This window comes from Lytechinus variegatus, chromosome 2 (genome assembly GCF_018143015.1).
Source record: "Lytechinus variegatus isolate NC3 chromosome 2, Lvar_3.0, whole genome shotgun sequence".
In the NCBI taxonomy this organism is placed as follows: Eukaryota; Metazoa; Echinodermata; class Echinoidea; order Temnopleuroida; family Toxopneustidae; genus Lytechinus; species Lytechinus variegatus.
Window position 1 is genome coordinate 74,963,006 of NC_054741.1, and position 14,808 is coordinate 74,977,813.

A 14,808-nucleotide genomic window follows, 5' to 3' on the forward strand; every position below is an offset into this window, starting at 1 on the left:
CCTAACAATTGAAATCAAGGAAATTCTTACTCATGATAAGCCAAGCTCATGCATTCAAATAGCTTGGCAAAAGATGAATCTATTTCCAAATGATTTTTATCATCCTTCGAAAACGAGTAACTCTCCGTTGTTGTCTTGGCCGCATCATCAAAGTTGAAGCCGCTGCTCTTTTTCACTTTGTGCGGGTTGCTGACCATAAAATGACCCGAGTGTATGGTCTCGCTCGACGGGCTCTTGGGCGAGGCATCGAGCCGAGACATGCCAGCTGTTCCATGAGAATCCCTCGAAGTTGCAGGATCTCTCCATCTTGTTTCATCAAACTTAGCCATTCCAACAGTACTTTGAAGCATTGGGAAATCGTCTCTAGCCATTTCAAAATAAAATTTTCCTTCTTTGCTTGATAAAAACTCCTTTATTTATGGATCCACAAAGGTAACGCAGAAATCCTACCGCCATGTTTTTCTGCAGAAACGCAGACTGTGACGTCATTTGCAAACTGAAAAAATAAATCGACTCGATCGATATCGCGTTGATTTGAAGTCTGGCGCCATCAGGCGGTAACTGTGCGTATAAATCGCCAATCTAGTCGGCGATTTCAAGATATGACGCACCGTGACATGCATACGTGACCATCGAATATTAATTTCATATCGGAAAACGCACTTTACAGAGTGGGCCAGAAAAATTTACAATCAGTTTGTATTCGTAGCACAATGTGGATAAATTTCTTGCCGAAGGAAATTACGCCATGGCTGGGATTCGAACCCACGACCCTCTCTTTCAAATTCTGGAGACTAATCAACTGGGCCACAACGCTCCACATGATTAATTGAGAGACACTTTTACCATAGTAACTGTCGGATAAAACAGTTCTTTGCAGTAAAACGTCCGACAAGTGCTTCCATGAAATGCTGTGTTATGCCAGCCTGACACTTGCACGATTTTGTGTCACGCATTGGCACGACTCAAGTCGTGCCAGTGCGCAAACTAGTCGTGAACTGGCGTGAAGTGTGCGTAAACACGTCGTGACATGTCGTGACTGTTCAAAATTTTGGTCACGACAAAATTTAGCGACCGGGTCGTGAACTATGCGCAAACTGTTCGTGAACTCGTCGGGACGATGCGGGAGGATGCGTGCCAGTGCGTGGCAGTGCGCGCCATGCCACGACTGTCACGAATGGTTCACGAACAGCTCACGTCGTGTTCACGAATAGTTCAGCACGACACCGTCCGAATTGCGCAAACTCGTCGTGCCAATGCGGGAAGTGCGTAAACTATGCGCAAACTATGCGTGAACTCGTCGTGCCAGTTCGTGTCAATGTGGACACTGACGGGCACGCATTCGTGAACTTGTCGTGAACTATGCGTGAACAAGTCGTAAAACAGTGCAGGAGCCTCCCAGTTCGTGCCCCAATATGGCACGACCTGCCACGACAAAATTGTGGCCAAAAGTCGTGCAAGTGTCAGCCTGGCTTTATTCTCCCCGCAAATTCCAGTACAACGTTCACGATCTTTGCACGATGATTGACTGCGAGACAATCTACAGTAGGTCGTGAAAGTTGCGCCAAGTTGCTGGGTGAAGAAGAATCAAGCAACGGTGAAAAAATATATAACTTGTGTGTAAGGGGAAAAACAAGTGGAGCGCCTCTGGCAGTCTCGCCTGCATTATGGGATTTAATATAGCAGCATGAAGTGCTAACTTTGAAACCTACTATAATCATTCACAAAAACACCATTCATATGACATAATACCACGTTCACTGACCATAAATGACATTTAAACGGTGACCTAAGACTTGTCAACTACACCCATATCTACATTTTCATTCACTCTATCCATATGATTTCAAAGTTATGATGGCAATTCAACAATTACCCCCAACATGGCCTAAGTGTATTGACCATAACTAACCTTTGACCTTGGTTTGTGACCTGAAACTCACAGGGGATGTTCAGTGATACTTGATCTTATATCCCAAGTTTTATGAACTAGAGCCATAAACTTTCATAGTTAGGATGGTATTCAACAAATACACCCAACACGGCCAAAGTTTATTGGCCTTAAATGACCTTTGACCATTGACCTGAAACTCGAGCAGAATGTTCACTAATACTTGATTAATCTTATGCCCAAGTTTCATGAACTAGGTCCATAATATGATGTAATTTTAAAAACTTAACCTTCGGTTAAGATTTTGATGTTGATTCCCCCAACATGGTCTAAGTTCATTGACCCTAAATAACCTTGACCTTGGTCATGTGACCTGAAACTCTGGCAGGATGTTCAATAATACTTGATTAACTTTATGTCCCAGTTTCATGAACTAGGTCCATATACTTTCTAAGTTATGATGTAATTTCAAAAACTTAACCTTAGGTTAAGATTTGATGTTGACGCCGCCGCCGCCGTCGCCGTCGGAAAAGCGGCGCCTATAGTATCACTCTGCTATGCAGGCGAGACAAAAACAGCATCACCCCGGGACCATCACCAACACATTCATACACAATATTGAGAAGGGCTCAACATTAGTTGCTTCCAAATCAAGCAATCCATTTTTGGAGTAAAACAATGGAACAGTTGGCCGTTGTTGATCAACAAAAGACATAACCAATGAGATAAATGGAAATGAGGAAATGTAAATACTCCTTTATGAAGTGTTTATGAAGTTGCGGCATCTGTGTGAGGGTGGGTGGGCGGGTTGATTTTGATGTGAAAGAGAGATTATTTTTTTCGGACTACGAGGCAATAATAGAGGTCATTAACTCACTTTGCTGGGTAAAGAATCAAACAAAGCGAATAAAGTCCCTCGAACTGCATAATTCACCGGAATAATGCATATCTTTAAACTTCAATAACTTTGTTATTTGTTATCCGATTTTGATCAAATTTTAAGCTTTTTGCTCTGTGAATTTTACTCTATTTATTGAGATATAAACATCTCCAGTGCTAGTCAGAACAAATATTTTACACTGTTTGAATCATGTATGACAGTATGATAAAAAAACTGTGGAGAAATTCTAGCTTTCTGATATTAATAGAGTATCGCTTCCTTTGTCCTTTTTTATCGGGTATTACTATAGTCATAAATATATAAGATGATGATGATGATGAACAGCCTTTGTATAGCGCCATAAAACATTCAAAGGCGTATTGAAGGAGCCAGTCAATATATATGTATATACACATTTAGAAATTTTATGTACTTTTTACTGAAAATAGAACATTTTGGGCAATGTTTGTAATCCTAAAAAATTAATAAGATAATTACCGCTATGAAGCACAAGCAATTTTCTTTTATAGTACATTCTGGGCCCTGTTGCATAAAAATTTATGTATTGATTTATGTCATGATTTATGTCACAATTTACGTCATATAGCATAAATCATGACATAAACACAAATAATGACATAAATCCGTTGCATAAAGCTTTATGTCTGAAATCATGACATAAAATCATGACATAAATCCATTTGAATGACATAAATTTATGTCGTGATTAAAATCAAGACATAAGCGGCGGCTTTCCGCAATAAGTGACTTAAGGGTACTTTTACGATTATTTTCTATAATTGTGTCCTCTGTAATTTGATGATATTTTGAGTTTTACTTGGACTTTCGAAATAATTTTTGTGTCATTGGATAGCGTATGATGTATTCTTTCAATATTTGAAAAACTAACAATCATAAATATTTCCCTTATTTTTATAAGCAAAACTAGTCCCAAGCATAATAGTTAATGTGTTTACTTCGTTGAGGATAGGACATTTTCCTTAGAATGATAACATAATTTATATCAACGCCACATATTTTTCAAGCACAACCCCTCCCTCCCAAAATAATGATAATAACTCTGACTTTCAGTCTAGAATATCCCCTTTTGGCTTAATTCAAATGTGAGTAAACAAGAAATTTGGTACGCACACTAGATGATTTCAAGTCCGGTGTTGGCGTTGGTATTGGAATTTGAATTGCTTCCCGTAGCTTTAAAATCTATTTTGTGTGTCAGAATTCATGTTGCCATGGTAACGGCATATTATATGACATAAAATTGGTAAAAAACTTTCAGTTTTAATTACTAGATCAATTTTTAACCAATTTTCATGAAATTTGGTTCATATATTGAGTTTGAGGTAAAGATGTGAGAGACACATATTTTATGTGTGTCGGAAATCATGTTGCCATGGTTACCACATACTATTTGCCCCAAATTAGGTAAAAATCTATTGGTTCCTGCTTCTTGGTTAGTTTTCAACCAATTCTCATGAAATTTGGCTCACACATTGGTCTCGAGGTAAAAAAGTAAAGGACATATTTTTTTAATGTGTCGGAATCGTGTTGTCGTGGTAACAATATATATGTCAGAAATTAGGCAAAATCTTGCTTACTTCATAAGTAATGCTCATGACTTGCTAGTGGAGGTCTCCTTCACAGAGAACAATATTTGTATCAGTCATTCCCAAACCATGAACACCGATTGCAAACCATGCATATATCCCTGTAATCAATGATTATTTTTTTTCTTTATAATTTAAATTTCGTATTTTATAAGCATGTCATGGAACCACCTTGCCAATGCAGTTGGGGCGAGGGTTACAAATGTGGAAGCACAATGAGGGAATTTCTTCAAGAAAATATTTGACAGAAAAAAAACAAACAAGCCTAAATAAAAAAGAAAAGAGACGGGTTTTATTCCTTGCCCAAAACTGGCGATTAGAGATGGGGCGATTGGGGGGGGGGTCCACTTTAAAATATGCTCACTTATTGCCCAAATTCCAAGAGTGCACATGAGGGGCCACTACTCATCACGGCTTTGTGCCTTAATTGGGACACGTTCATACCACCTGTATCCCTTAATCCATACCTCTGTCACCAATCATTTACATTTATTCATCTTTGAGCACCAGGACATTTTCTTTCTATCTCTCTCTCTCATCAAATGTAACCCCCCCCCCGAAAAAAAGATGCTTTATCCTTTTATCGCTTTCATTATCTCCCTCCCTCCGAGATTAGGCCACTATCATTCACGAAATTTATCTTTACAATTCTCTATACATCTCTCCCTCTCTGTTAATGACTCTTTCACATTTATACTTTTTCATTTCTCTTTTCCCTTTCTAATTCACCTCGCCCGCGCTTTCTCATTATTACTTATACATTGCATCTCTATATAGATCTATCTCATTTTCATTTCTAGACCTCAATTACTTTCCAAATTTGATAAAAACAATCCTACAATTTTCTACAAATATTAATACTATTTTTAGTAGGGAAACAAGTTTGTTCTGAGGGGCAAATCATATTTTGACCACCCTCACCCCCCACCCCCGATTCAATAAAATAAACAAAGAGATGAAGCAAAAAGAATGACATTTCATGTAAATTTATTACTTTTAAAATAAACACTAAAATTTTGTGAAACAATGTTATCTTGTCACCTGTCCTATGACTTTTATAAACATGATTAAAGTGGAACTTGGATTTAGATAAAATGTTTTTTTTTCATACATTATATATTATACTATTCATAAATATTTCCACTTAAAGATGAAGATTTCTGTAATATCATGAAGAGGAACTCAGTGTTGTTATTTATTCTTCTTCTCCTTTTCTCCTCTTCCACCCCTCTTCTTTTTCTTCTTCTCCTCCTCCTTCTTGGTTGTCTTCTTTTCTACTTATTGTTTATTTGTATTAGTATGACCTATCATCATTTACATTATAATAATTTTATGATAATCATAAAATATATTCACAATGTCAATATAATGATTATTATCTTTGAAAAATGAAAATTAGTACTTTTGTTAATGTTCAAATTTTTAAAGCGTTTTTAGGATACTTGAGTAATAGATTTATGAACAGTAATATAGTTCCCTTGCCAGGTGCTACCAGGTCCATGACGTCACCTCTTCAACAGTCTTGACTCTTGAACAATCTGAAATAAGAAGAATCCGTGAAAACAACTTTAGCAACTCAACTTGATAATAGCAGAGTGTTCACATACATTTACATGTATGATGTATCTCTAAAAGATTACGAAAGAGCCTTTTGAGATGGCAGTCACAAGCATAATTAAAAAAATATAGAATGTTAAATAAAAATTGGGTAAATAGCTTCCGAATATTATTTTTTATATCCTTATAATTAAAGTTAGAATATATTTAATTTCAATCAAGTCATTTGAGAAAATTTTCATATGTGGTGTTACTTGAAAATGAAAATATACCCTTCTACTACTACTATCATTTTATTCTTAAATGCACTTAAATTGCGTTTATGCTTGTAAGCTCTCATTGTTAGTCTCTTTGTTGAGATTCTAATAAAATATAAATCAACCAAATCTGAATCTCTTGCAAAAGTTAAGTGGAAAATAATTTTACAATAGGATGCATCCAATAGCCTTCCTAGATTTTGTTTTCACTTTGACGAGTTACACTGTTGTTGCTCTTACATATTTTTGAAAATGCATTCCACAATAATATTATCATTAATTGAAATATTAAGAGGGATCAGTTGTCCATTAAAACTTGAATTTCTATAAAAATTCATGAGATTGATATTATTCATTTTTGTGAGTAAAGTTAAGATGAATTTATTACAAGATGTGGATGAATTTTAAGAGATTCATCTTTGAAAATTACTATAACAGGACATCACATTTACAACTGCTCTTAAGAACAATAAAATAAACAAGAATAAATATTACCGTACAGTAGTAGACTTGTATTTACAAGTAGAATGTTCAATAAACTCAACTTTACATAAAGACTCACCTTCATACTAGGAGCTTGACCCCCTGATCCAAAGAGAGACTTCTTATTCAATGGCAGACCGTGGTCGAGTGTCTGGACTTCCCTCTCCTTTCAGTTGCTGTGCCCCTTTCTCTCTATACATGTACCTCTTCTCACCGTTTGTGTGGGTCACCTGTTAGAAAAGTGAATATCAAATTTTTCATATAGTAACAGATGAGAATGAATTCATATTTAGATTTTGTATAAAAAACAACTGAAGTCCCTTCTTTAAAAAAATATATTTTTATCATTACAGATTTTGTCAAATATATTTGACAGGGGTGTTGGTACAGCTATACACAATATTTTATTTTAAGGCAAATGAGGTCTAGTCTATCAACCTTGAAATGGTTTGATTAATACACTTAAAATCGGGATTCAAATTTTAACCTTAGGGGTTGGTACAATAAGGGGTGCTAATTTTTTATGGGTGAAGCATAAGTTATATTAATCACCATCTTCGGGCTTGTGGATTATAGGGCGCAGATTTGAACCATGTAATAGAGGTTAAAAATTTGAACATTTTTAATCTTAAGTATTATGCACCTTTATAAAAGGTTAAATGTTTCCCCTTTTATTGTTTAAACAAACTTTATGGGTGCAAACAATAGCAAGGCAACTTTTTTGCACCTTTATCACTTAGGGTGCAATATTAAAAGGATAGTAGAAGTGATTCATTTAGGCTTTATTTTTTTTAAATGTTAGAAAAATGATTCACACACTCCATAGATAAATACTTCTAATGAAGATAGGTTTTGATAGGTAAGAAAATTGTAGGCCCTATAATTCTATTATTTATACAATTAGGAATTTTCTTTAACTTCAAATTGCCAGGGTTTGTTTTCTAAAAAAAAGCACTCCTCTAATAATTGATCTAAAAAAAATCCTCTTTACAGTAAATAGGTAAAAGGAATAGAATGTACTATGAGGAATTCTTAATAACAGTCATCAAGAGAACTTCATTTATCATGGTTATTTTATCCACAGATCAGAAACCAAATCCTGTAGTTACCAGTAATTGAAATGCCTTTTCTCCAAGCACATTATTTGTGCACTGTTTTGTAAATTAATAGAAAAGGCATTTGATAATTTTTTTAACCTGTTTAACAAATCAAGGAACGAAAATGTGTATCTATCATAGATGTACTTTAATATCTTTATTAGATATTAACATACAACGTAGTCATCAGTTTTCGTGAAGTTACATGTCTTTTCAGTTCAATGTTTAACTTAATTAGTTCAGTGTGTAATTCTTTTTTTCTTCCCCCCCCCCCTTCTTTCCCTTCCTGTTCAGTAGTCTCCAGTCTTCGTTAACACAGAGGGTGACCCAGGATTTTCTAAATTATTTTATCTTCTTTATTACACACCAATCACTTTGTTGTTTTTTTCTGAACGGAGAGGGACCCCCCCCCCACTCGCTGCTAGGGTCTTATACTCTACACATGTTATTGTAGTGCACATCTACCAACTAATGAATCATCTAGGCCTCTACTCCTGGCACTAGAAAACAATATTATATTAGAGCTAGACACCCTATTCCATACATGTAGCTCTACCATAAACCTAGGGGGCTCCATCACCGTAGCGTCGGCAGTGGAGGACCCGTCTCCCAAAGGTCTAAGTTTAATTGTATTTGAATTTTGATGTCAGAGTTAAAAAGTCAGGCTTAAGATTAGACATAGAATAGATCTAAAGTAACTTTTGTAGTTCTAGTAGATCTATATTACTTGTTTCATATAGATGATATATAGGCCCAACAAATGATTAGCTTACTATAAATGATGTAAACACAGTTTCAATATTGGGCCTGAGCTAGATCTATTCTGGATTTCTTGTATTGCTAAACAGTTACTAGATTAGGTCTCGATTTTGATCTTTTAATAAAAGCATGAATGGAAGGAGCCCCAGCCAGACTCAGTCCAGGGGCAGGGCTGCACCACCTCATTCACTGGCCAGGACCAAGGCCCAAACAAGGGTAGGCCTAGTCAATTGTAGGGCCAGCTCAGCTCACCTAGGTAAGATAAGTTTAACTTAGATATTTTTAGAGCTAGACTAAGTCTAAAAGACTAAATTAGACCCTAGACTTAATCTAGTCCTAGATAGATAACTAGATAACGAGAGATCTAGATGGTTCATGCTACACAAGAACTTAATAACGGGGCCAAGCTATTACTTGCTAGGGCCTAGCCCTGCATTGACACTGACAGTGACATGCCTAAATTTCAGTTTTTTTTTAAATCTCCGAACATAGCCCATAGCCTTAGGCTCAGCATTACTGCGGCAGCCCGAACACGTGACACTGTCTGAAGACGTGTCGGGGTCCCCGGGGCAAGGCTCAGCACAACTAATTATTTAGGCCTGGGCTAGGCCCTCACGGTGAGTGACAGAGCTCTTTTGTATAGACTCTAAAGTGTCTAGTCTAGACTTCTAGTCTAATCGTAGTTAGACAGTCCGGCTCTAACGTTGGGCTAGGCCTAACATTACAAGTACCGTTAATCTAGGCCTAGATCTTTCCAATTCCAGTGAGAGCAGGGATGCTCTTAAAAAAACTTTAATTTCAAATCAATGAAAATGTCCAATAAAATGTAGTGAAGATTAATTAAAACTGTTTTCTGTCAGTGTTCATCCCATGAATTATTTGTGTCTATCCGACGCCGGAACCTTAAAATCAATGTCGTGAAGATAATTTAATACTGTTCTGTTGGTGTTGATTCCATGCATTATTTGTCTTTGTCAGACGCCGGAACCTCCGGCTAGCACTGCCAGCGGTGTACGGCTAAGAGCAGCCGGAGAGTATCCGAGCAATCGTTACATAAAATTGACGGCGATAATGATTTATGTAAAACATCTCTTCATACTTAGAATCTTTGAATTTTGGTCAGAACGTGAGATATATCTATGATCTACGATATACAACAATGAAAATTTGATACATACCAAAATATGCCTCTTTCCCGTCCAAATAGGAAGCCGAAGACCCCCTTTTCGCAGTAATGTTTGGACCTCATTGGTACTAGGAGTGCCTTTTCGCAAGAGCTTCCTGCGGCTGAAAAATGACAACTTATGCCAAGTTCACGTACGTGAATCCCTCCAACTCAGTGTAAAAAGTGGGCGGAGCTAAATCGGATTTTCGCGCCTAGCAACCCCGTTAGCAACGCATGTAAGCATCGTTCTGCTCACTCTCCATAATGTCTGCGATATTAAAATCCTAAAAACCAATAGAATCGTTAAAATTTAGTAAGGCTATTAATGTTTATCATTTACATTGACTATCGGTGTACAAACTCATACCGAATTTACCAGCAAGTGACGGTTATATTACGAATTATCAGCAATTTTAATGAGTGATACAAAGTGCCAAAATTTATGAGAATATAGTGTAAATTTTGTATAGCATTTCAAAATCCTTAATTTAAATATTTTCATAATTTTTCATTGCTTTAAAAAACATCTTATCACATTTAGTATAATTTTCCCGAACTGATAACGTTGATAGATTACTGTTTCTCGGCTTTATGAGGAAATGGCAGGCCTTCAAAATCAGGTTAATTTTTGTTATATTTCTAAAAGAAAATTGTTAGATTCGAACTACTATACCAACTGTTTGCCAGAAGGAGGGTTATCATCTCATAATGTTGTGTAAATGATACATTACAATATATTTTAGGAGTGTAGTAATCCATGTTAGATAACATTTTTTAGGATGAGTTTCGTAATGAAGAGAAAAATCAAGTTCATTCTTAGCACGCGAGCCGCAGAACGATAATTTTTAGCGCGCGCAGACATGGCTGACCCCTGGTGTGTCGCGCGGGATTATCTAGTCCCATACTGGTGTCGGGTGGTATATTCCACGTACCTTGTCCCCTTGCAGTGACCACTGTAGAGTTATATAGTGCTTCATTTTGATACTCAATCTGTGAAATACCGATATCGAAAAATGCTCGGAATATACCTGACACATATTAATGATTTCATTTTCGAGAATTATTATTTCTTTCCTGCATGAATTACAAAACGTCAATCTTATAGGTCAAGAATCATGATAGAAATTGTCAAGATTTGGAAAATATCATGTTAAGTTTGCCCAATGTCATCAGTATCTCACTGTATGTTAAACAGAAAATATAGAACTGTATTTTTTGTAAATTCCACGGCCGCCTCACGAACTTAAAGAGATGGTATATACAGAAGAAGAGGAAGGGCCGGGAGCCGGGTTCAGGTGTCTCAAGCGGATCGGGAGAAAGGGGGGGGGGGTCCTTTTCCCACTCTCTTTCAAATAACCTTATTTTCTAATATTAATTCCTGTTGTTTATCGTGGAATTTTACCTTTTATCATAATTATAATTCTATACAATATGAGGATCCTACTATAAGTTTTCAAGATTACTGATTTTTTTCTGCGGGTCCCATTAGCCCCTTTTTCATCAATCATCTTCTCGGTGTCTCTGCTACCAAGATTGACTAGGGAGTGGAGGGAGGGGGGGGGGGGGCGGGCATAAGTTATCATCACTCACTTTCGCCCCAGACAAGTGCCTGTTTGATATATTTTATTGCAAGAGCTTCTCTTTTCCTCCTATCTCCCTGTTCTCTCTCTTTTTTTTGTTTTTGTGTTTGTGACATTTTATATCTCAAAGATCAGCTCTCCCAATCTAAATTTCAACCGTCTCATATTATTCCTTCCCTTCTGTTATGGTCAAGCTCTCCTCCAATAAAACTAACCTATTAATATTTGCCCCTCTTATTTCTACCGGCCTGCAATCTCATTTTGGTCCTTTTCAGTATCCCTCATCGACCCCTCCCCATTGCAACTCACCATGATTTTAAGTCATTATCACGAGAGCATGGATAGGAATATTGCAGATCTATAAAATTGCTATTACTTTGATTTTAAAATAATTTGAGTACCCCCCCCCCCCCGGCGGCCATGCACGTCGGTTTCATATAATGTCGCATGATGGTATAGGTGGCCGTGGAATTTACAAAATATACACTTGTTCTATATTTTCTGTTTAACATATACCGTGAGATACTGATGACATTGGGCAAACTTAACAAGATATTTCCCAAACCTTGATAATGTTTTAATTTTATACAGTCAATGTTACACATTCTTGACACTAGGCAGTTTGACTTTTTTGTAATTCAGGAAAGAAATAATAATTACCGAAAATAAAATAATTTATGTGTCAGGTATATTCCAAGCCGGGATTCCAAGCATTTTTAGATATCGGTAAACTATTAATTTCACAGATTGATTATCAAAATTAAACACTAAAACTGCACAGTGGTCATCGCAAGGGGAAAAGGTACGTGGAATATACAACCCGACGCGGTATCGGACTGGATAATCCGAACGGACAGTCAAGGCGATCAGCCCTGTCTGCACACGCTAAAATTTATTAATCTGCGGCTCGCGTGCTAAGAATGAACCTATTTTTTCTCTTCATTACGAAACTCATACTGAAAAATGTTATCCAACATGGATTGCTACACTCGTAAGTTTTATTGTTATGTATCATTTACACAACATTATGAGATGATAACCCTTCTTCGGGAGAACAATGGTATAGTAGCTCGAATCTAACGATTTTCTTTTAGAAATATAACAAAAATTAACCTGATTTCGAAAGCCCGACATTCCATTTTAAGCGATGGAGAAAATAGCCTACCAACGTTATCAGTTCGGGAAAATTATAGTTAAAGTAATAAGATGTTTTTTAAAACAATGAAAAATTGTGAAGATATTGAAAATAACGATTTTGAAATGCTATATGAAATTTACGCTATATTTTCATAAATTTTGGCATATTGTATCACTCATCAAAATTACTGGTAATTCGAAATCTTATCCGCACTTGCTTGTAAATCTGATATAGGTTGATACACTGATAGTCAATGTAAATGATAAGTATTCATAGCCTTACTAAATTTTAACGATTCCATTAGTTTTTAGGATTTTAATATCGCATACATTTTGGAGAGTGAGCAAGACGGTGCTCACATGCGTCGCTAACAAGATTGCTTGGCGACCTACCGCGAGAGGGCTTTTATAATGGCGGGCTCCACTGAGTTGATACATAGCCTATAGGTGGTTCACGTACGTGAGTTTATGTCAACAGGCTCGTTCATGACTATTCAGTTTATGTATATCGCGTGATAACTTGACATAAGCTAAAACAATACATAAATATTTTTATGCAACGAAATTTATGTCAACGACATAAGCTATGCATGATTTTATGTCATGATCGAAATTTATGTCATTATGACTTAAATTTTTATGCAACAGGGCCCTGGTCTGATAAAAAAGGACCTGTTAAAGATCAAGTCCAACCCAGAAAATTGTTGATTTGAATCGATAGACAAAAATGAAACAAACAATGCTGCAAATTTCATCGAAATCGGATGTAAAATAAGAAAGTTATGATATTTTTAGGTTTCGCTTATTTTTCGCAAAACAGTTAAATGCACAACTCAGTGATATGCAAATGACAGTGGCGGATCCAGAGGGGGGCGCCCCGGGCGCGCGCCCCCCCCCCCCCCCTATTTTCGCCGGATTTTTTTTTTTTTTTTGGATGGTTATATTTACTGGATTGGTACAATGTAGTCAATTTCAAGGGCTAGATCTAGTCAAAACTATATTTTAACTTACGCTCATGGCCTTTGTGTTCGCACAAAGCAGACTCGGCAATTTTTTCGTATGTAAACAGAAAGCCGTGTCGAACTCTCTTGACCAGGTCACTGCGCGCGCTTTCACTTTTGGCATTGTTGTTGTTCGCACGGACAAGATTCGATTCCGGCGGTGAATTTCCCGCGTTTAATTTGCGACGTCATAATTCTTCTTCCGTTCGAGATCCGCGAGCCGTGTTGAACTCGCCTTTTTATATGTACGTATAAACGCGATCTCTGATCCCTTCTTCGCAGTGTTCAACCCGGCTCGCGGATTCAACACCCGAGCCGAGTCAATGTGTAAACACGGTAATTGTATTGCAATATGTAAATTCCGGAATTCCAGGGCGCGCAAGTCGATTGGTTGGAAAGTTGCGCCACTTGTAATAGGGAGCTGCAGTGCAGTGACCAGTGTGAAGATGTTGGATTGGATATCATTTTTTCCCGAAATTTTGTGTTTTTTGTAACATGCGTTTGTCCGTCTTTATGGCAAATACATGTAAATTGTAAGTAACAGATCGCGAGAGAAAGTGTCAACGATGCGAATGATAATGTCTATCCCCGAGATTATTCTTCACTCAAAGATGAAGCCCTATTATCGGGCGCCACGTGCGCAGCATTATCATTCAGCCTTGGTCATGTACGTTTTCACTGAAATGTATAGGTCAGACATATTTGTATTTAAGCCCCAGTCACATATAGACACGGATCCTCACGGATCAACACGGCAATACCGGCATGATCCGGGGAGGTCCGGGATAGTTTTGAACCGGATGACTGTAAACACGGCATCAACACGGCAGCTTCACACGGATCTACACGGACCATGCCGGCAGAGCACGTCGTCAACACGGACCAACACGTCAGCAACACGGACCAACCCGTCAGCTACACGGACCAACACGTCAGCAACACGGACCAACACGTCAGCTACAAGGACCAACACGTCAGCTACACGGACCAACACGTCAGCTACACGGACCAACACGTCAGCTACACGGACCAACACGTCAGCTACACGGACCAACACGTCAACAACACGGACCAACACGTCAGCTACAAGGACCAACACGTCAGCTACACGGACCAACACGTCAGCTCAAGGACCAACACGGCAGCTATATTGACCAGCACGGCAAATGAAAATCTGTTCACAACAATGAGCTGATATTTATCTAATTATATATTTATTTATCTATTTGTTCATTTTTTTCTCATCCTTGTCGCAAAATTATCATGTTGTGTTTAAAAATATATCAAAACTTCCTTAACCAGTAAAAACGCAGTTTTTTTTTATACAACACAGTTTACTGTTTTAACAGTAGTTGTTAAATGTTAAGTACTTTAAA

The 14,808-nt window shown here is 37.3% G+C and overlaps 1 protein-coding gene and 1 long non-coding RNA gene across 3 annotated transcripts in view; both read right to left on the reverse strand.

Annotated features, from left to right (window-relative positions):
• Positions 1-487, reverse strand: part of LOC121409020 (MLX-interacting protein-like) — a 46,321-nt gene extending 45,834 nt beyond the window's left edge. For both annotated transcript variants that reach the window (XM_041600797.1, XM_041600796.1), the window contains exon 1: positions 31-487. In XM_041600797.1, the coding sequence (XP_041456731.1) occupies positions 31-371 (341 nt within the window). In that variant the 5' untranslated portion in view covers positions 372-487. The remainder of the gene's footprint in view (positions 1-30) is intronic.
• Positions 488-5,480: 4,993 nt separating this feature from the next.
• Positions 5,481-9,778, reverse strand: LOC121409634. Its single transcript, XR_005969189.1, has 3 exons — positions 9,728-9,778; positions 6,773-6,923; positions 5,481-5,934 (listed from the first exon to the last, which is right to left on the reverse strand). It is a non-coding gene; the product is annotated as an uncharacterized LOC121409634 (long non-coding RNA).
• Between the last annotated feature and the right edge of the window lie 5,030 nt (positions 9,779-14,808).